The following is a 22617-nucleotide window of genomic DNA, read 5'->3' on the forward strand; positions in this document are numbered from 1 at the left end:
TGCCCCAGGAAACCGCAAATGAAGTGAGAAGGGGTAGAAGCAAGCAGCTCCATCCAAGTTTGCCTCCATCTTCACATACACCCCAGATTTCCCCTGCTAATGCCAGGACTGCATTACTTGGTTAAATTGTAATTTCTCCCTCTTGATTAAGTTGTGACAAGAGTAGCAGGATCCCTGCTGGCTGTTGTTGCAGTAGGACTGTGGCAGACACTGATGTTTTGTGGGATGAGAGGATGTTTCTGAATGGTTTTGTGGAAGATTCCAAACACAGGTGTATTTGGATTGTCTGACAAGGTGGTCTGAGTATCTGCTCTGGCAGCCAAAGGAGGTGGAACTCGGTCCCCACGTGTCTCAGGTTCTCATCTGTTGTGGCACAGGGCTGGGGGGTCTGGTTCTCAGGGGAGAAGTCTCATCTGGAGGGAGTGTGGCAAGAAAAAGGAACCATTTCCCCACAAATCTCTAGAAATTCAGGGCAAGTAAATACTTCATGGATTACCGTGCGCTATGCAGGCTGACATAAGAACCCCTACTGTTCGCTGTGCCTGCTTGCTTGTTTCAACATTGCCTTAGCTTTGAAGGAAGGGGCATTGGGAACTAGAGCATCTCAAAGAAACCCTTTTTGAATTTAGATCATGACCACTTTATACAGCAGTAGAAGATTTTGCTGCTAGTAGAAGTTTTTTTGCTAACAGGAAGAAATGATGAATTATTGTAGGGAAGGCTGGGACATAGCTGTGGGATTTCTGGCATACTCTGACTGATTTAAACTCTCAGTGGGTTAGGACTTTTGAACCTGACACACACACCTTGCATCTTCTATGTTTTAGTTCTCTGATCAGTTCTTGCTTAGCATTATAAAGCCTCACCAGATTTCTTTTTGTGGGGCTTTCTTATGCCTAACACAATCTTGTGGAGGTGTCACCAGGAGTTGGCATAATAGTCAAACACTTTATGATTTAAAGGTTTTAACTTTAAATGTAATAACATAAAGATAAAATACTTTTAAACTCAGTCTAATATTGAAACAGCAGGAGTTGAGCTGAGTATGTGGAATCCCTCTGCTGTTAGGTGCTCAGATTCTTTAACAAAAGTTGGAGTTTTTTTGTTTTATTTTTTATTTAAAAAAATTTTTTTAGCTCTGTATACGTGCAGAGTATACATGTAGAAAAGCATGATGAAATGGGTTTGTCAGAAATGTTTTCTTTTAGTAATTCAGATGACCAGAAGGGGAACTGTAAGCCTTTTAACAGGTTTAAAATTACTGATGCTTCACACCCCCAAAAAAACCAACAACAAAACCCCAAACCCACAACAACGAAGGACCACCAAAACCAACCAAACAAAACCCCCCACAAAACACAGAAAACCACATCCACTATGAATCCACAATGTGATTTAGTATTGTGTTCTGGAAATCTGTGGGGCATGTGTGCAAAATAAAAAATGAGTATTAGTTTTTGATCTTTTGATGTATTTTAAGGTCTGCCTTATAGAAGAAACTAATCCTTGCTTTCCTGAAATGTCTTAATTGTGGGAACAGAAGTCATGGTGTCAGGATATGTTTGTGCAGTTGACTAAATAATATACTTCTTTCATTTTGAAGGGAAATGTATATACAGCAGCAAAAAGATAGTTTGATCCATTAAATATTTTGACTTACATGTATGAGCTGTTTGTGATACAGCGTTGAACGATTTTCAGAAGTCAAATTGAGCTGAGATTTGACTCTGTGCTATGGCTCTTGCTGTAGATGGCAGAGATGTTGGGGGTGATTTGGACACCCTCCTGTGATAAAACTAACCTTTTTGCATTGGATTAAATTGATTTTTAAAAGCGCCATTCTTAAAATGTTACTATGATGGTTCTAACGGAATTTGTGTAGTAATCGTTGCTGCAGTTTGTCAGTTAAGCGTGAGGTTTCCAATTCTGGACCGTAATCTGCCCATCTGGGATTTGTATTTTTAACGGTTTTTGGCTATGGATCTCGTCAGTTTTATCCAGTAAATGCTAATGAGAAAGTTCTGTTGCTTATTTGTCTTCTTGACTGTTTTGCACATAAAAATGTCATTCTGTGGCTTAGGGCTGATGCAGTCATCCCCCTTGCTCCCCCACCCCCCTGTTCTTCTTTTCACTTTCAATGTGATCTTGTATATCTCTGCATTTACTACCCTGTGACATTATTCTCAGTGTAATTTCACTGCTGCAAAATGGTTATGGGATCCAGATAGAGTTGTATAACTCTAGGTGGGGAAATAAGAGGTATAAGAAAGTGTTGTAAACACAGATCCCATTAGGGTTTTAATACTGTTAGTAACCTGGCGGGGGTAGTAGCAGTGGAGGAGGAAAAGAGCGAACAAGAAAAGCAGACCTGTTCCTAAATTTAACCCCCCCATATTTAGTTGATAAGTTTCCTTCCTTAGAGTTCTGCACTATTACAGGCAGTGAGAAGGGTCGTGCAAATTTAACAGGTGAATTGCATGGACAGAAAAATATAAATGTACTAGTGATTCTAACTGAATCTTGATTTGTTCTGTGGTGCATTTTGCAAGTTTTTTGATCACTTAGTTCTCTCTAGGGCTATGCTTTCAGCTGTAAAAAGTGTATTTATATATGTGTGTGTGTGTGTATTTTTTCATTCCAGTGTAGCAAGAATATCATCCTACTGTACAACCCTAGAGGAGAAACCCATATTTGTAAAGTTTTTCCTGTGGCTAACTGGCTGAAATACCTGATGATTGTATTAGAGTGCCCTGTCCTTGCTGGTTTTCTGTCAGTTTAGCTGCACTCGCTAGCCTGTTATGGGTATGTGGACATTTTAAAAATACAAAAACATTGAGAGGAAACAAAACCAATGGAGCCCTCAAGTCACAATACTCTCTCCAGTCATCTTTTTGAGCAAGCTTGATTAACAGGCAATCAGCAGCAGCATTTGTAGCATCCTTTCTCCATCACTTGATACCTATTCTTGTCTTATCTAACCTTCTTGGTCTGTCACAGCGTGTGAAAAGCTTGCACAGATGAATTCCACCAAAAGCTACTGTTCTCCATGTGTTGTTGCAGCTGACTTTGTGAATGCTGAGGTGTTTTGCAGGGAATTGGTTTGGAGTGGGTAGTATCTGAGAACAATAGCTGAAACCTTGTTCTGACTTGGTACAGCAGGTGTTCCAGTGTAAAGGACTTGCTTATTTTCTTAAAACTTGCACTGCTTGAATAGTTGAGGAACCAGGAAACATGTATCTTTGCATCCGTTTCCATGATCTGTAAAAGCAAAATAAACTCCTACTTTTTAACAGTACTGTGGTTTGCTTGTTTTTTTACAAGGAACATTGTGGTTTTTTCCCACTCGGTGTAAGATGGCATAGAGTTATTAATCTGAAGCAGAGGAATACTAGTTGAAGACAGCTAGGAGTCAGTGCTTGAATATTACGCTGTGTCTTCAGCTTTTCAGATGCTTAATTCTGGCTGGACCAGGACTGGTTGCAGGGGGCAGCTCCTTGTGTCTGTTCAGCTGTCAGGGTCTGACACTGCAGTCTTGCTTCTATCTTGGGTCCTTACCCCTCAGCTTGCCACTTTGGTTTCTCCTCTTGTATTTGGGGCTAGAAAGTTCACTCTTGGTGCCTGTTCAGTACCTGGCATGTCTGATGGGCTGTTTTAAGAGCACTCATTAGCTCTGGTTGTGCTGGAGCAATCTGTGGTGTGTGTGTGTGGATGTGTCCGCTCCGAACATCACCTAGCTGCGTCATTCAAAAACATCATCTACAATCTGGAGAGTGGTGATTTTTTGAAGGGAAATGAGTTCCTAATTGTAAGGATCAGAATACAGGCCTGAAAGAGAGCATCTTGGATGAGATTCTTCTTTATTATCTAATGTGCTTTATTAGATAGCCTACTCTTGGCTAGCTTATCTTTCTTTTACTACGTAGTACAGGTTCATAACTCCTCCAGCAGTTCATCTGTGAGATTTTACAACAGAAGTTTCTTATGTTGTTCAATTTAGTTTGAACTTTTTTTATCCCAAATCCCCTCTCCCCTAACTTTGTAACATTTTGACATAGGTGTTTGAAGTTGAGTACTTCCGTTCTTTTGAGTGCTTATGTGTTCTCTCCCTCCCTTCTCTTTGTTTAAAATTACGTTAGCTACTTCAGTTGCTTTTTTGTGTTAAATATTTAGTTTCCTTCTGGAGCTTGGTGATTGTGTTTCAGTACTTCATATGTTCGAGGTAAAGTCTTCCTGTGTTCCAAGTCTTACAGGCAGAGAGTAGAGTAACTACAATATCTCTTTTACTCAGATGGAGAACGTTTCCTTTACCTCTTTGGAAACATAGCTATCCTGTTTGTGGCTGCATTATGAAGTTTATATTTAATTGTGCTTGGTCTGATTTGCTCCCAAGATTGTAATCCCAAGGCTGTTCAAAGATGCTGTCAATATTCCACCATCTCTATGTATTCTGTACTAGTGCATTATATATGTGCTGTATTTTTTAATAATGTTGCCTGAACTTTGGGAAATTGTATGGGACAGGTATTAGTTAGCCGTCTCACAAGTCTGTGCTTAGAATCATAGAACAGTTTGGGCTGGAAGGGACCTTCAAAGCTCATCTTGTCCAACCCCCCTGCCATGAGCAGGGACATCTTCACCCAGATCAGGTTGCTCAGAGCCCCATCGAGCCTGGCCTTGGTTGTCTGTAGAGATGGGGCATCTGCCACCTCTCTGGGCAACCTGGGCCAGTATTTTGCAACCCTCATTGTAAAAAATTTCTTCGTCATGTCTAGCCTTGTGCTTGAAAGCCACAGAAGAGCAAGTGGACAGAAAGGTACCCTTACTGCTTACATAGGCTTCAAGTATATTAGTTCAACACTTCTGAAGATATTCCCTTTCTGATGGCTTTGTAGGGCTGGGATTTACCTGGGCAAAATGTTAATGGGACAGAAAACTGACTGGTGGTAGTGTGTCTGTGACCCATTGAATCAGGTCTGCTCTTAACTGAATGCTTCTTTGAAAAGAAAACTAGAATTAGTGAGCCTTGTGGATGGAGCTTTGTATGAGAAATGCTTTTGAAGGAAGAGAAAATATCTTGTTTTCAGACTTTTGCAAGATGCTTCTGTTACATACCATGTGTCTTATCCTCAGTTCAGAGGCTAATTTTATTTTTAAATACACATATGTTGCTTTTTATAGGATGTTGATTATGCAGTGAAATGGAAGAGGAACAAGTAAAGAAGTATAAATAATGGCCTAAATACCTTGGATCTCATTTATTTGAAATGAAGAGTAAATTTTTAATTGATAAGCTTATGTTTCATTTTGCAATGTTTACCATGGGAATTTTTTAAAGTACATTCGGAGCACTCATCTTCAAGTATTACAGACTTCAAGACAAAGGTGAAGTTTTCTGTTGTTTGTTGCAGAGGTTGAGATGTGAAGGAATATGTTGTTCTGGTCTGAACTTCTTAAAGACATCAATTCTGAGAATAAATTTCTAGAAAGGAAAAAAGAATGAGAGAATAAAGTAAAACCAACAGCAGAATTTTAGAAGGGAATGTACAAAAAATAGAAAACAGTAAGAAACCAATTATTTTTGAAAAGTTTTGATTTAGGTATGTTATGGTTAAATACAATACTTGCTTTGCTTGCCTGTATTTGAGACTTCTCAGTACTTTTTGGTTTTAATGGATGTTGGAGAGACAAGATGTCACTGACTGAAGTCAAGGGGCATTTTACTGGTAGGCACTTAACTAAGATAAACCAAGCAGAAATATAGTGCATTCTACAGTAACGGATTTGCTTTTCTACATGGCAAATCGTGTAAAAAGAAGTGTAATATTTACCGTTTTAAAATGAGATGTGTAAACCAGGTTTTATCATACCCACACACATACCTCCTTCACTGGTGCTAGTTTTACTGTTCTTCTCACTTTAGCTTTTGATATCAGAAATGCTTCACTTAATTTTCTTCCTCTCCTTGTTCTGTGTCTAGTTGTATTCCTTTGTTCCACTCTGTTACGTTTTCGGCTGAGGGGAAGTGTGAGATGGGGACCACGGATAGCTATAAAATCAAAGCTGCAGACTCATTTCTAAAAGGATAATGCAGTCTAACATGCCATTTTTCTTATGGTTTGTATGGCAAAAGCATCACGTTCTGTCTTTGGACTGTGTTCCCTTGCATTTTTATTTATTCACTTGGACGTATAGTTTATGTTTGGGCAAGTGTGTCAAATGAATGTAAACCAATGGAAATAATGTAATTAAATAACAAATATATCAGTGGTTGGCCCAGTTGGGTTTGTTTCAGTTCCATTTAATAACTCTTTGGTGTTCTCATAGCCCCTATTTTGCTGATTGTTCAAGCAGTTTCTTCTCTACACGTCTGTCACAAAACCTCAGAATAATAGCTTGATTTGAACATGATCTCTTTTTATGAATAATTGTTGGCTGCAACTTGTTACAGCCTACCCTATATCAGGAAAGGTTAAGCGATGTAGCTATGTGTGCATTCCTATGTCAGGAAGACCTGCTGGCACAGAAATTGTTTCCGCTGGTGAAAATACATGTTTGTGTCCATAGCTTGTGTTGGCTTCTCTGGGGCTGGGGGTTTTTGCTGTTGTTTTTTTCAGCAGGAATAATTATGTCTATGCTAAAGTTTTAGCTATTATAAAACAGCTGTAAAAATCAAACCAGTGATTCACATAAAGCAGTAGCAAAAAGGGTAGGATAGTCCTCATTAAAGCTGCATATTCCACGTGGCAGTAAATACATGAGATGTGATTTACTCAGAATGGTTTAGATATGCTTAATCCTGCCTCTTAGGTAGATATGGATTAGACAACCTCTTGAAATCCTTTCCTGACCTGGGTTTTGCGAGTTGTTTAACCTGTAAATGAGAATTGCCTGAGGTTGCTTGTGCTTTGCCTGTGACTTTATTCTTCCAAGACTTGAAATGTTTTGTTTGTTCTGCTTGGGTCATCATGTTCCCAAGAGGAATCAATGATTCTTGCTAGTTTTGCTTCACAGTTTAAAGTTTTTTTTCTCCCTTAGATAGATTTATCTTGCAGATCTGTCAATTTTTCTATTACATCTTTGATTTCACTATACTATCATTTTTATATTAAATTTGCAATCTTCCTTGCTGTCCTTATCTTTGCTTTCTGAGTACAAGCTGTGATGCTTTCTCCTTTTCTTAGTTAGCAGACTTTTCCTTTTCTTGCTCAAAATATATTTATTATAGAACTTGAGAGTACCTTTTGCCTGTTTATTGATAATACCTTTTGATACAAGTTGGTGTGAATCCACCCACCACCTATTTGTGTATCTAGACATAAACTTTTGGAGTGGATCTCTCTTTGTTCAGGACACAAAGGAGACTATTCAGAATCTAATTTAAGCACCTAACTCAGACTGTCCAACTGACTTCACAGGAGGCCTAATGAGGAAAGACCCTCTGATGCTGTGAGTCACATCCTCTCTCACCTCGGCTACATAGGGCACTACTCCCTTGAAACTTAGGGAGTTTTAACTTCTTAATTTTAGTATTTGCACTGTGTACCAAGATAGCTACTGTGAATTCATCTGCCTTTAAAGTATCATTGAAAATTATTTTTTATTTTTGCATTGTCTTCTACCATTTCTTTCCTGTGACTCTTTTTCCTTATAGAAAATGTGGCGTTTTAGAGAGATGCATGGTCTTATAAATAAGGTTATTGCTTTTAAAATTATTTTTTCCCCATCAGGTTTTACTGCTTTCACCTTATTCTGAAAATGTGTCTGCTGTGTGCTGTGAATGTCTGACTGTGGTTTATGGCAGAAATGCCAGATGATTGACCACCTGTCTCCTGCTGATTACTGCTAACACAGCACAGCTGATGAGGAGTTCAATGCAGAGTCAGTGTGTTACCTTAGTTTCCTGTGTAAAACAGTTAGAATCAAGCTGACTTGGACTGGACTTGCACTGGAGCAGGTGAGAGGGGTTCATGTGTTCTTTCCACTTGGAAGAAATGTTTTCTCAGGAGATGTAATTTCAGTAACACTTGTCAAAGTATTTTTCTTGAGCTAGTTTAGTTTAGCTTGAAAGGGAACAGCCATGCTGTGTAATGGAGAGGTTGTGGGGTAATTGTAAGGGTGGTACTGCTGTTCCTGGCACTACTGTTACTCTACTACTACCATTGAGACCTAGCGCGTGATTGTGTGTCCTAGTCCATTGCAACAGTAAAATAAAATATATTTAAAAGTAAGGTGTACTGGTAGGATAACAAGCAGAGTGTATTTGCCTTTGGTGCTTTTTTGTCAACTTAGTCTGTCTTTAGAATTTCTAATCTAACCTTCAAACGTAGCACCAAATTCCTGTAAAAAGGAATACCATGCAGGCTGCAGGATTGCAGCTGTTTGAAGAATGTACTGAAGTCTTTTTCTGAGTCTTGTAGAGGTTGTTTAGGTGTTGTCTTGTTCCTAGTATTGTGTAATGAAAGACTCAGATAAAGTGCCTCTTTACAAAAAGTTCAGTTAAAACCACAAGAAATTTCTCTCCTTTCATTGCTCAGAGTAATTTTAAGTATTAAAGTGCCTCAGTTTGGACCTTATGTGGTATCTACTACTACTGTAGTAGCAGCAATGATATTTCAGTTGACTATGTTTCGCTAATTAAAAATAGTGATTTTTTTGGGGGGGTGACTAATTAGTAAATTTTATTAGAGGCTTGATGAAAGCTTTACACCTGTTCTGATGGTCAGAAATGGAAATTAGATGACTTCTCTGCCAAAATCTTATTAATCTGCTAGCTGTAGAGAAAGGGACACTTCACTTTTCCATCGCTGTTCATTTTATAGTCTGCTGCTCTCACGTTTGTGGATGGGACTATAATACTGTAAAACAGAGGCTCTGTCTATAACAAAGAGTAAAAGTCACTAGTGATGGAGAAATAATCCTGCCAGTAAAAGACTGACTCTGTCTGGGAGAAATGAATGCTGCCTAATGAATCTAATTTCACTGCAATCAAAAAATCATGAATGTGGATGTTTGAAAACTGTGTTTTCTTTCCATATTTGTGCAATCCTTCCATTTTGGCAGGTCTGCTCAGTACTGGGGGAGATGCTGGCTGCTTTGCTGTGTGCATGCACTTTCAAATCCCTCTCCCCTCCTTTCTGGTTCCCAGCTCTAGGCAGAGGGTGAGAAAGCGCTTACTGACACCAGGGCTTAAGTTTGCCTTTGATGTGTTGCCTGGAGGCCAGTAGGGAGGGAAGACTGAGGGCCAGATTGGTTTACATTCTGGCTTCCAGTGGTGTTTTAGAAGCTGGTTAGGGAGGTGAAGAGACATAACATCGAATATCTAAAACTGAATTAATTAGGCTCTTGGCAACAGGGTTGAGAAGATGGGGGAACTGAGGCAGCTGCAGAGCTGGGTCAGGAGGTGATCTCAGGAAAGCACTGAGGTGCTTGCAGATAAGCCCAGTCTGGCGTTTTGTATGGAGCGTAATCTAGCTCAGAGCAAAGCACAAACATAAGGCTTCCATAGCTTGATGATAAGAAATCTTAATCTACACTTAAAAACATAGAAAGTGGAGTTCGTTTGGTAGAAAGGCAGTGGTTAAATGTCTCTGTATAAAGCCTTTGGTGACTTCAGTTCCTCATGTACAAATATGTGAATTCCCAGTTGCTTCTGTAAAGAACTTGAAATATAAAGACAGGTAGCATATGAAAGGTAGCAGTGAGGTGAATAAAACAACAAATACTAATTGAATTTAAAATCTTGTAAACTGAATACTGCATGTTGCCAAACAAGTCAATGCTAAGGTTCACGGATAACCTTTCCATTGCTGTCTTGTGCATATACACTGTAGTAGTTCTCTGTGTAATCACCTGGCATTCACAGGATGTTGCTGCCATATTCTAACAGAAATATGTGAAGAATATTTGATTCCCTGAAGTCTTGCTAAATGGCTTCAGTTTTGTCAGGAGACAAAGTTCAAGTCACTGATGTCTGGTAAGCTAATGTAGCTCTCCTGATGAAGGACTGTTTTTTTAGGAGTGAGTACCCATATCCTAGGGGGCTGAAAACAAACACAGTTCACAGGCAATTCTTCAGAAAACTTATGTGCTGCCTTTTACTGTTTATCAAAATTGATCCTTGAACTTGGTGAGAAAAGAGGGGAAGTGGGAGGGCTCCCAGCTCCGATCTCTTTAGCCTGTCCCAGCTTTTGTCCTCTGAATGGCTAATTGCATTTTGTTTCTTGTCTTGCTAGATGGGCTGGTGATCCCATTGGTGGAACTGTCGGCAAAACAGGTTGCATTTCACATTCCATTCGAGGTGGTGGAGAAAGTTTATCCTCCAGTGCCTGAGCAACTGCAGCTTCGAATCGCCTTCTGGAGTTTCCCAGAAAATGAGGAAGATATCAGGTAATGAATACTATTTCTGTTTCATTGATGCTCAAGAAAGAGTTCTGTTCACTAGAGTATTGTTGTCCCTATGCTGTGATATGAGTTTTTATTTTGAGGTGAGCCGCCCTGCATGTGTCCCGGGAAAAGCATGTACGCCTGTAGGTTCCGTGGGTAAATGGTAACAGAATAAATGTACCCTTTAATTTGCCTGACAGTAATTTGTTTGTAGAGTCCTTATGTTAATCTTAGGCAGTATTCTTTCTAGTTTGAATCTGTTGCTTGGGTCAGAGCTTTAACTGGGCTCTGAAATTGCTGTGGAGGGCTAGCTCACTGTGCTGTGAGCCTTTTGTTGGTATAAGTAGGAGAATTTGCAGAGTACATCAGTGATCAGAGCGGATGCAGTCAGAGAGATGACTACATGTCTTATGTTTCCACACAATTTGTGTGAGTACAGTCGAAAACTGTGTACTTTTAGGTCTTTTACCAAAGAATTTTTGCTGAAGCTTTTGTACTATAGGGGGCTTACCCATGTAACTTTGTTGCGAAGTAATGATATTCCACTCTTTTAGAAAGAATCATCCTGAAAGTTTTTAGTTGCATTCATCTAACATTCTAGTATCAGGTGAGGAGGTAATGCCAGAAGTGCTGATCTAATTAGTAAGATCACCTGTGGGGGAATAGAGCAAACCAGCTGCTTATACATGTTCATTATTCTGATGAGCACAGATGTAAAAGAAACTCAAGTGAGCCTGCAGGTAACTCATCTAGAAGTATTATACAAGGAGTTTTTACTGTGGCATGCGAGCATTGGAACTTGAATTTATAGTATACTGTATATAAAAGCTTAATTTTAGGCTATGAATGAATTTGTATCTCAGAGCCTTAGGTTGAAATTCCTAGAAATGTTAGTGACCATACACAAACCCAGTTAAGAAGAGGCTAATGATTTTTATGGTTGAATTATAATGGAGAAATGGCAGAAAAGAGCTGGACTTGAAGATGGGAAAGATTTTTCAAAAGTCATGTCAACAAAGAATGCAAGAGGATAATAATGTGAAGTTTCACAAAATCAGACTGATCTTGACATGTTATATGTTTATCTCCTGCAGATTGTACTCATGTTTAGCGAATGGCAGTGCAGATGAGTTCCAGCGAGGGGAGCAGCTGTTCCGAGTGAGGGCTGTCAAAGACCCGCTCCAGATAGGTAAGAACATTGTAGCTCACATTTCTAGATATTTCAGATTCTCAAAACTGTATCTGCAGTGGGACAGCAGTGGTATGACCGTGTCTCAAAATGAGCTTTTCTGCCATCTAAACTCCCTGCCACATGCATTCTTTGTAATGTCTTGAGCTGAATACTACATTTATTTCAGCCTTGGTGAGCTCAGCTGTGAAACTGAGTGAAAAACCATAAATGTTCAGAAAATTAGCTCCTTAATCTGTCATAGTGTTTTGGAAAAAACTGTGTGGAATGCCTTTGTCTCCATAATGCTTGAATTCCTCGTTGATAAAGAGAACTTGGTTTTCTAGTGGTCTGATCAAACTAATGCCTTGCCTGAAGTGCATGTAAGGCAGAGAGGAAGTTTGCAAGGTTTATTCTTGTAGCAAAAGAATTGTATTAATAATACACTTACTCATGTAGTATTTTCGCAGAAGAAAATCCGTGTTGCTGGACAGTGAGTTTTATCTCTTGTTCTTTTTATGTTCTTTTTATATCTTGTTCTTTTTATGTCTTACGGTTATAGAAAATAATCTTATCTTAAACAAAGAATTGGACTCTGGATTTTTCATTTAATCCTTTGAAGTAAAGAAGAATATTCAGTTGCCTTTCTCAGTGACAGCTGTTAGACAGGAAGGCATTGTGTGAGATAAAGACACTAATGTGTCAAAGTGGGCTGTGTCAGTCCAATGCAAATGTGTTTGGGTTGGGTGTGGTGTGGGTGTTTGTTTTTTTTTGTGTTGTGGGTTTGGTTTTTTAAAAATTTTTTTTAATTATTTTTTTTCTGCAAGTGTAAGCTTCAGAATTAGGAATATTAATTGGCATGTGGGAACTGAGCCTAGTTGTGATAAGAAAAATGATAACATGAAAAGCTGTATAATCTTAAGGAGGAAAGTTCCTGTATCTTCCTGTGATGAGGGTTAGAGACTTTTATGGGTCTTTCTAGTTGCTAGTACCAGTAATACTTAACTCTCAGTGATCAGTGGAATGAATAAATTTAGGACCCTCAAAAAGGGAATAAAAGGAACTCATACTGTGAAAGTTTGGGGAGAATGAAAAGAGGAGGAGATAGTAATTGAGATATGCAAATTGGAAGAGACTGATGAACTTGTTATCTGAATATAGGGTAAAGCATCTGAAAGGATTTTACCTGGCCCCTTTTCTACTGTGATAACAATAGCAGGAATTCTTTGGAGTGGAAGTGAAGTACTTCCTCATACATAAAGTATGTCGACTTGACGGTAAGACCAGATAGTAATTTTGGAACATCAACAAAATTGAGCTAAATAGGATTAAATTGGGTTTTGAGTGCATTCATAAAATCCTGATATCAGGACTAAAATGCTGAGAGAGGCCTCCAAGGCATCTGCTGAACTTCAGGAAGGCAAATGTTTAAGAGAGACAAAATCAGTTAAAACGCAACTGACTGAAGTGCAGTAATTGCTGAGACTTTCACTGTGGAAAAGAGCAGAATATTTAATGTACAGTACTAAGACTGTGGTCAAAACTTGCTTCAGTAATAAATTAAAAAGGTGTAAAGCAATGTAAATGAACAAAGGCTAGGAATATTAGTGCAAAACCTGTGCTTGGGGGAGGAGGGGAGTAGGGAAAAAGGAGTGGTGAATGACATGGGAGGAACTTCCCAAGTGCATATACAGCAACTGGGCTTCTTGACAAAGGATTATGTATGTGGAAGGGAAGGAAATGACATTGTTTAAACAGTACTGTTGTTTCCTCCTTAGTAGAGGAACTTTATCTAATAGAGGGATTTCTTTTTTTTAAAAATTTTTTCCATGAGTAGCAGCCCAAAAGCTGGGGAGTACGGGTGGGGTGGATATAATTTCAGTTATCTGCTCCAAATGATTTTTAAGGTGTGTGGTTGCAGTTTTGAGTTTCATGTACTGACAAATGGGAAAAGAAACCCAGGAAATGAAGCAGCCCTTGAGAGGGGGATTTGATTTGGAGGGGGATTGGACAGTGCATTGTGGTTTTGTGATCAATAGGACAAAGCTTGGAATGTGCTTTGTGCTCTTTTTGACCCATTTCCCTTTGCAGTATGAGGTTAATTTTTTTAAAACATAAATGAGTAATCTTAGATGTGCTGTCCACATGAAAATCCATACCTGTAATTTCTGCATAATAGCACCTCTTCACCACATTCCAAAAATCCAGTTTTTTACAGTGTCGTACTGTATATACACAAAGAATTGGCTTTTGTAGACCTTCTACACATTCCCTTTGTAGTAGTCATATACTCACTTCCTTGCACTGAAGACATTATTGAAGTTCTCAAATGGCAGGTAGTAGTTGCTGATTTCAGGGGCTTTTTTTTCTATCATAGTCTTAATTTGTTTTAACTAATGAGAAAGGCAGCAGCAGGTTCAGTCTGGATTCTAACTTTGCATCTCCTTGAATATTGTCTCTATGTCTCCACTCTAGAGATTCTTCTGTCTTGGTGTAAGTCAAACTAATGTGCAAAATTGCCTTGCTTTACTTCTTGTCTGAAAGCTTTTGTTCAGCTCTCGTTTTCCCATTTTTGTTAGTCCTGAGAAAGCAGAGAAAAAGCTCTTAAATTCTGTGCAGAGGTGTGTTTACTGTCATTGTTATAGGGGCATCAGAACTACCAAATATCAATGAAGAAAGCTTGGAACCTGTACTGCAAGAAGTATTCTTAGCAGGGTGTTATTAACCTACAGGTCACTTAAATCTTTTCATTCCATTTGCTTACTGAGTTGATTTGGGTATTTGTGCATTTCCACCTGAAATCATGAGGACTAGTGGGACTTCAGAAAAATGGATAAATAGACCTGCAATTTCACAAGAAATGGTTTTCATGATAAAATAAATATTAAATGCAAAAGACATTGACATAGCTATCCTAACATTCTGCAAACTGGATTTTAACCAGCAGGAAGCATACATTACTTTTGGATACTTTTCAGAAAATATTTGGTTTCAGTGGCAGAGCAGTGAGAAGTGTAGGATATGGACTAAAAAAGAAGCCATCTCTATTTTGTGGGACCTATTCTAGGCAGCGGTTGATTATTTCCAGCTTTTACACTTGATCAGACCACATGTCTTAACTGAGTATCAGAGAGGGCAGTGTGTTGCTAGCCGTTCTTTACTACATGATAAAACCTCCTTCGTGAGTGCTGTACGTCACTCCTGCATAGCGAGTCTGGTGTACCTGACACATCCTCTGAAGCGTTGGCACTGGCTGCTGGACATACTCGTTCTCTGCTTGAGTAGTAAATCTGGTACTCATAAGCAGCGTAAGATGCAGTTTCTGTGTAGCAAACCTAAGTGCTTTCACAGAAGCACAAAGCTTGCTCTGCGCCCACAGTGCGTTTGAGAAGAATGGTAGCCAAGGGGGTTAGACTCCTGGCAGAGCAATTCCTCTGGCCTGCAGCTCATTCTCGAGGTCTCCTGGGAGTGGAGTTTTCCAAGATGTGCTGGTTTGACTGAAAATGGGTTAATTTAGAAACCTTTCTTTTTCATAGCTAGCATGCTTGTAATTTGGACTTTGAGAACAAGCAGATAACACCCCAGCACAGCGCTAATGTTTTTAATTGCTCTGGTCTGAAAGCCAAGGACATTCTGAGTGCCCTGCTTACAGGTGTGAGGCAGTGAGGAAGGGGGGCAGAAATGGGGCAGAGCTTGACTGACAGCCAGACTGATCAATAAGACTATTCCATCCCATTGGTGTCATGCTCCATATTGAAGGAGTTGCTCTCTTCCGCTATCTCTCTGGCTTCTTGGACGCTTTCTCTTGCGTGTGTTGTTTTTCTTCTCTTTGCTCTTTTTGTCGGAGCCAGGGGAGTCTTTGGTGCAGGACGTTTAGTCTGGCTTTTGCTGTTTTGCAGAGGCCTCTGAGCCTTTCTGCCTTTTTCCTCTTTTTTCGCTATTGGGGACCAGGTGCTGCTTGCTGGGACTGACTGCTCAGTTGTGGATGGGGTTCATGAGGAATTGCCTTGAGTATCTTTTCTTTCTATTTTATATATATATTTACTAGTAGTGTATTAGTATTTTGTTATTTTATTAAACTGTGTTTATCTCAGTCCAAGTTTTTCCGTTCCCTTTTGATTCTCTTCCCTGTTGGGGAGAGTGGGGGAGAGGGTGAGCGAGCGGCTATCGTAGTTTTATTACTAGCTCGGGTTAGACCACAACACAAGAATAGGGTATAGACATTGGTTTTGTTTCTTTTTTTTTCTGATGGGCTACGTGCAATTGCAGAATGAATGCTGCCGGTGCATGCAGACATGTTTTTATAATGTATTGTTATGCATGGAATAGATAAGCTGTTATCAGGTAGTGGGAGCAGGGAGTGGGTGGGAGGGAAGAACATTCTTGTGGTCTCCATGAGGTGGCCAGGTCACTCAGGTGTGCAGTAGATGTGATTCTTGTCTTCACATTTAAGCAAGAGGGTAAGAGCTGTGGTTTGCACATAGTTGCACTTTGACTGTAAAGAAGTACAATTTGATGACCGTTTCCTTAAACAGTAGTGTTGGGCTAAGCACCCCAGAATAGTCCCCCTCATAGTCACCTTTTCAGTCCCTGCAGGCTCAGACTTTTGTAAGCTGTGCGTTGAACCAAATTGAGATGTTTTTCCAGTAAAAGTAACCATTAATTTAATCCATTTTTTTCCTGGTGTGGTTTCCTGTGCCATCCCATGAACAGTGGTTCACTACAGCAAGACTGTTGGTGTAAAATAATTGGGCAGAGCTGCTTGAATTAGCAGTGGCAGGCATCTTCGTCAAGCTACAGTTTGGGTTGACGCTTGTGATGTCATGCTGAAGCCCTTAAATTTTCTTTGTCTCTTTTTCTAACTCTTCTTCCCTCTTTGCATTTAATCAGATAACTCTTTCATATATAAATAAAAATTTCACAGTAGGACCTTGGTAAGAGTGTAGCTGTGACCCATTCTTCTCTAACACCTTTTGAATGCTTCTTTTTCTCAGTCAAACAGAATTGCCACAATTCCAATTTGTGAAACGTTTAATTTGCTTTTGTGAAAATTAGGGCATTTTGGCATTAGTCTGAGATCCTTCTAGTGTAACAGAAGGACTAGCTGAACTGTTTGGGTTGTATTATCCAAGTGTGGAACATAAATTAGAACTGTAGCTAGTAATAAGCATTGCAGTAATTTTGTGGTGAATGCCTTCTTTTGTTTTGATTCTGTTCCAATTGCTAAAATAGTTGAAGAATTTGGGTGGCATTATGTGTACTAATCAAAATAATCACCCACGTCAGGAAGAGGATTTGAATTCGGGTGAATAGGAGAAATAGAAAGGTTAAGCAAGGTAAGAGCAAGTTTATATTGGCACAGGGATTATGTTTTGAAGAAGAATTAGTGCACATTGTTTTAAATGGGATTTAGTAAGTCACGTGCACTCCTGAACACCATCATTATTATAATCTCACAATGTCATAATAAAAACTTAGTAGTGTGGATTTATAATGTACTTTCCTGTGCTGATGGTGGAGAAACTATTTCAATCATCTGTTCCAAGCCGTATTTTCTGACTTATGGTAGATTGTTGGACCGAAATTTGGTTATGGCTTTGATACCCTTGGTGCTTTCTGTGCTTCATTAAAACTGAATTTGAGACTAACAGAAAGGCTCTGAGGCTGATACTCGTTGCTGTAGAGGATTGTTAACTGGTGATAGGGACCTTCAAGACAAGTAGAAGATTCATGCTCCTGATGGCCTGCTTCTAATCTGTGTGCCTCTGGACAACCCTTATCTGCACTATGAGTACAACTGGTATGCATTGTACATGAGCTTACATGAAGTTAAGCCTCATTAAAGTTCATTGTAATCCTGCCTGAGATGAGATTCATAATTTATTTGTTTGATTACAGATTAATGGATCTGGATTCATTCAAGTGTTATTGCTGAAATTTCCCTTTTCTGTTGATTTAATCTAAGAAAGAGGACTTTTTTGTTGTTGTTTTCCAAGTACGTGTTTTGTAAAAACGAGATATTCACGAAATTGCAGGGAGGTACATAATTTATGAGAAATGGGTAGCTTCTGAAGCCACAAAGTGAAAGTAAGTGTTCAGGTGTAAGTGCTGCCGTCTTTAGTTCACTGTAAAATTGTGGAAGCTGACAGAAATAATTTGGAAGAAGTCACCTAGCCAGTTCTGCACTGTTGCCAGAGTTAATTAACATAGAAATCACGTCTAAAATATGTATATCATAGCTTTGACCCTGTGATGAAAACCCCACACTTTTCAGTGATGGCTTTATCTAGTTCTGCTTTTCTTTGTAAAATATTAATAGATATAAATATATAAATAAATTAATGTATCAAAAGATTTGTATTTTTGAACCTCTTATAACATGTTATGCTAATATTCTACCGTAGCTGATTGGGAAGAAACAAGTGCTGGAGACTGTAGCTCCATGTCCATCCCGAGATGGATGTTGTTGCTAGACATGTTGTTTTGCTGTTTAAATGGCACATACCTAAATCTCCGTGCTAGCCGAATCTGTCTCCCAAGCACTAGAAGAGTAACTCTGGACTTTTGAATTTTTACAGGTTTCCATCTGAGCGCCACTGTGGTACCCCCACAGATGGTGCCACCCAAAGGTGCGTACAACGTGGCAGTGATGTTTGATCGCTGCAGGATCACGTCGTGCAGCTGCACCTGCGGAGCTGGGGCCAAGTGGTGTGCTCACGTCGTGGCGCTCTGCCTCTTCCGGATACACAACGTAGGCCTTTAAATACGCTTCTGCTCTCCCCTGGGCGTCTTCTCTGAGCCTCTCCTCATGGCAGTTTTATGCAACGTGCACTCTCCTTAGGGAAATTGCTGTTGGCACTCCTTTTGGTCACAGATTGTGCAAATATGCGCTCGCAGTTGCAGTCTGCAGAGTGAATTGTCTGAGGCTCTAAACTGCAGAATGTCCTTTGATAATGTGCAGATTGCTCAGGGTGGACACAGGGTCCTTTTTGGCCCCTTCCTGTTTCTCATTTAAATACTGGAATTATTCTTTCTTCAGTTCTGCAAGGAGTGGAAGGTCACCAACAGTTAGTCTTTTAATAAAAGCCTTTCTAAATATGGGATTTGAAAGCTTTTTCTTTTGGTTGTTTGATCATTCAGAGTGCCAAAGGAAAGTAATTTTGATCACTGTTGGCCTTTATGTTCACCAGTTCATTTTAACATGTACTGAGGCAGATAAGTGTCATTTTGACTTGTAGATTTTGAACAGTCAGCCGATTTTATGCTTTTATTTGACTGCTTGTATTCTGCATGGCTTTGTATAGAGTGAAAAGTAGGTGTTTCCTATCCCAGTGAACTCCAGGTGAAAATGCATAGAGTCAACATGAAATACACAAGTTGAGGGTTCAGTCTTGCGTACAGATTAATTTCCTCAGTCTTTGGGAAGCTGAGAAATACATCTTGAAGAAGAATTAAGCTTGGATGGTTGAAAGGAACAGATTTTCTGCTGTCACTGAACATTTTGTAGCTAATATGCTTATAATCAACTCCAGATTCTTAAATAAGTGCTAATAACCTGATGAAGCTGGTTAATATTTCACAATGGACAATTGTAATAGGCTTAAATTGATACTCTTGTGAAGTCTTTGGAATATCGCTATACTTTCTGTGCGTAGGACAGAGACTTGGCAAAAAATAATGGGTTCAGCTTTGAATTATTAGTTCCAGTTTTAAAAGGCTGTTATGGAGAGCGAGGATAGGAAACAAATTTTCATTTGTATTATTTACACTTGGAAAGTTTGGACCCTGTGTAAGATAAAAATAATTATTTTCCCTCCAATTGTTTCTTCTGCCTGAAAAATGATAGTGAAAGGATTTTCATGTTTGTATATACTGGCTGCTGACACTAGCAACTTATAGAGCAATATACCTTGCCTTGTGTAGACAGATAAATATTAGAAGCATCTTTATTATCAAACTGCTCTTGCCTGTTTCCAGGTTAAATTTTAGATAGGTGCCACATAGGCATTTTTTATTCTGTAGGCTGAAAAAGGTTGAGAAAATAGTGTGTGGTGTTTTTTAATCATCTCAGTTGTTCTGAAATGTGGAAAGAGACTGATTTTTAGATTGAAAAAAACAAAACAACAAACTCCAAAAAACCCTCTAATGAGATAAATGAGGTGGTTGTGATTCTGTGAAACAGCCCCCCACAGAGCTGATCGGTTTGCCAGAAGCTTAAAGAATAATGTCCTATTTTAGAGGTTTGTTTGTGAAATCCCTGCCAGTATTTGTGCAATTGCTAGCAACAACAGATCTTAAGCACAGCTGTTAAAGCAGTTTCCTTGAAAAGAAACTCTTAAAAACAGTTTTTATAAAGCCTAGGCAGCTTATTTGCATCTTATTTGCAACAACCCACATAATTATAATAAAAAAAAATTGCCCATCAAGACCACGCATGATATGCATCAGCATAGCTACTGTTCATGACACTTCATCCATTCAGTGGACATAGCTTCATTAATTCTGACCTGTTAATGTGGGTTTATATATTTTTTTTTTCTTTTTTTTTTTTTTTTTCCCTTCAGGCATCTGCAGTATGCTTACGAGCACCTGTTTCTGAGTCCTTGTCTCGGCTGCAAAGAGACCAATTGCAAAAATTTGCTCAGTACCTAATCAGTGAACTTCCACAACAGGTAAATGGGGGCAATCAATAAGAGTAACTTTTTGTTAAATTCAGTTATCTTTATCCTGGGTCAGTTTATGTGAGGTCTTTTGTTGTAAGATTATGCTATTTGACGGTGAGATGCTGGGAAGGCTTCAGTTCTTGCCCTTTTCAGGTTTGCCGCGCTATTATTTGGCAATTGTCTATTGCCAAGTAAAAGAAATGTCTTAAAATATTAGCATGAATATGCACGCAGCTTGTGGAAGATCAAATGCAATAAAATAAATGCATGGTGCTGAAAAACTTAGGTCAGAACAAATCTGGTTGCTTTTCAGTGTGTTCGGGTAGCTAAGTGGAGAAGATTACCCAGGTAATGTGTGGTATATGCCTTAGGTGGGCACTTTCTAATACACCCGGTTGGTGACCCTTTGACTTCTCCCAGTGTAGCTTCTCGGTGACTCATAAAAATCATTTGGGTTATGGAAAGTAATAGACTTGAGATTTTGTTAGTCAAAGGCAAAATCTGCTCTCTTATTCCTTAAATATCTATGTTGTTCAAGGTCAGGTAATTTATATCATCTGATATAAAATACTTTAAAAATTTTTACTTTAAAAATATAGGGCTTGGCAACTTTTTTGTGCTGGTTCGGCCAAAGCAGGTTGAGAAAAACTGACCTGCATGGGTATCTGTTACGTTTCAGTAGTGTGTGCATAATGTCTTCAGTAGGAGTTAGATGACTGTCAGCATGTGCCTGAAATTCAAATTATGGTGGTGTGCTTGGGACACAAAGATGTTCTGTTGCTAAAACATCCTCTAAATTTCCTACTGAAATACTAATCTTCTTATGAGAGGAAATACAGGAATCATATAATATGAAAGTGATATAAAAATACTGCTTATTTGTTGCTGAGAGTTCAGCACCAATGGTGCGCGCTTCTTGCTGCATTAAATAACAGACAAAGCTTTTTTTCTCTCCTTAAGGACTCGGAGCTTTATGTCCTATAGTCTGGTGCTTAATAAAGGAGGGTTTTGGAACGCTCGTAGTAGCGGTAATTGTTTCCTGAATGGCACGTGATTTGTTTGCTTTCAATATTCTTTCTTTTCTCCTTTTTGCAGCGTTTATTTTTCCTACAGTCATGTGTACCAGCTGTGCACCCAGGATCATCTGGATTATTTAATTTCATTATTACTATTTTGCCATATAATCTGATGGATGCTGCCTAACAGAAAAGTTGGGGTTTTATTGGCAGATGCATCTTAACCTATGTAGTTTAATTCCCTTGGAAAAGGCAAGGCGTGCTCCAAACTCTTCCAACAGGATCATTCCCAGTCTTCAAGATTTCTGAGAGCAGATAAATACTCGGATACCTTGGGACTACATTTTTTGACTACATGATATAGAATTAGAGTAGGCCGTACAGATGATTCTATTTCATCCTTATTTCCAGCTTGTGAACTGCATGATGGGACAGTAATATAAAGCTGAATTACTTTCCAGTGTAAAGGGATGGCGGTCTGTAGGAATGCAGCTAGATAAGATGTTTTTCAAAATCTCTGTGGAAAGTTTTCTGTATCTATGAAAATGTCAGTGATTCTGAGCAGCTTGAATTTGTTACCCAGTTCTTCTCCCAAGAGCTATTTCCCGTCATGAAGCCAGGACTCTTATTCCAATTAAATATGAATATCTTGGCAAAAATGCCTGAAGGAGAGTTGCTGCAGGTCCCTGGTACTTCATCCTTAAGGCATGACATTGCCTAGACCCGTGACTTTTCTGCTTTGTGGTGATTTAAAATATGTAGTAGTGGAAGAAGGTACAAGAATAGCTTAATGCTGAGTTTGTTTCTTCAGGTGACTTAAATGCAAAATATCCTTCTGAAGCATTGTTTTTCTTCCATCTGTTTGAAATGGGTCCGTATTATTTGCAAATATAGGTGTACTGAACGTGCTTTGCTTTACAGTAAGTGTGACCTCAGCTGTTGTGCTGAGAGAGGTGGGGGGATATCAGATCTTCTGTTGCAAGTAATTTAAATCCTAACTATCTGCCTAACCCGTTGTAAGCATGTGTGCTAAAGGATAAATGGATCTACAGTTTCACCCCAGACTTAGTTTGGGAAAAAACACTTTCTACTATGCATTTTTCTTTCAAAAAGAGCACATTAAGGGTATACGTACTTGGGATTTTGCAGGCAGGTGTGAGCCTTCTCTGCTTGTGCTCCAAACTGTCCAGAAGCTATGACTGCATTAGTTGAGTGCTGAAGTTGCATCAGTTTGCTATTGAGTCTGAGTTTATATCTATCTATCTATCTATCTATCTATCTATCTATCTATCTATATCTATATCTATATCTATATCTGGTATCTTTGCTATCAGGATAGTAAATAGACTAAAGTCTGCCCCAAAAGTTATGTATAGGTGTAATTTAT

General features: G+C 39.0%; 1 protein-coding gene across 4 annotated transcripts in view; it reads left to right on the plus strand.

Moving 5' to 3' along the window:
* Positions 1 to 22617, plus strand: part of ZSWIM8 (zinc finger SWIM-type containing 8) — a 62136-nt gene that overhangs the window by 13370 nt on the left and 26149 nt on the right. For all 4 annotated transcript variants that reach the window (XM_065639182.1, XM_065639184.1, XM_065639185.1 and 1 more), the window contains exons 2-5: positions 10233 to 10386; positions 11478 to 11572; positions 18130 to 18302; positions 20116 to 20223. In XM_065639182.1, the coding sequence (XP_065495254.1) occupies positions 10233 to 10386; positions 11478 to 11572; positions 18130 to 18302; positions 20116 to 20223 (530 nt within the window). The remainder of the gene's footprint in view (positions 1 to 10232; positions 10387 to 11477; positions 11573 to 18129; positions 18303 to 20115; positions 20224 to 22617) is intronic.

This window comes from Caloenas nicobarica, chromosome 7 (assembly GCF_036013445.1).
Source record: "Caloenas nicobarica isolate bCalNic1 chromosome 7, bCalNic1.hap1, whole genome shotgun sequence".
Lineage (NCBI taxonomy): Eukaryota > Metazoa > Chordata > Aves > Columbiformes > Columbidae > Caloenas > Caloenas nicobarica.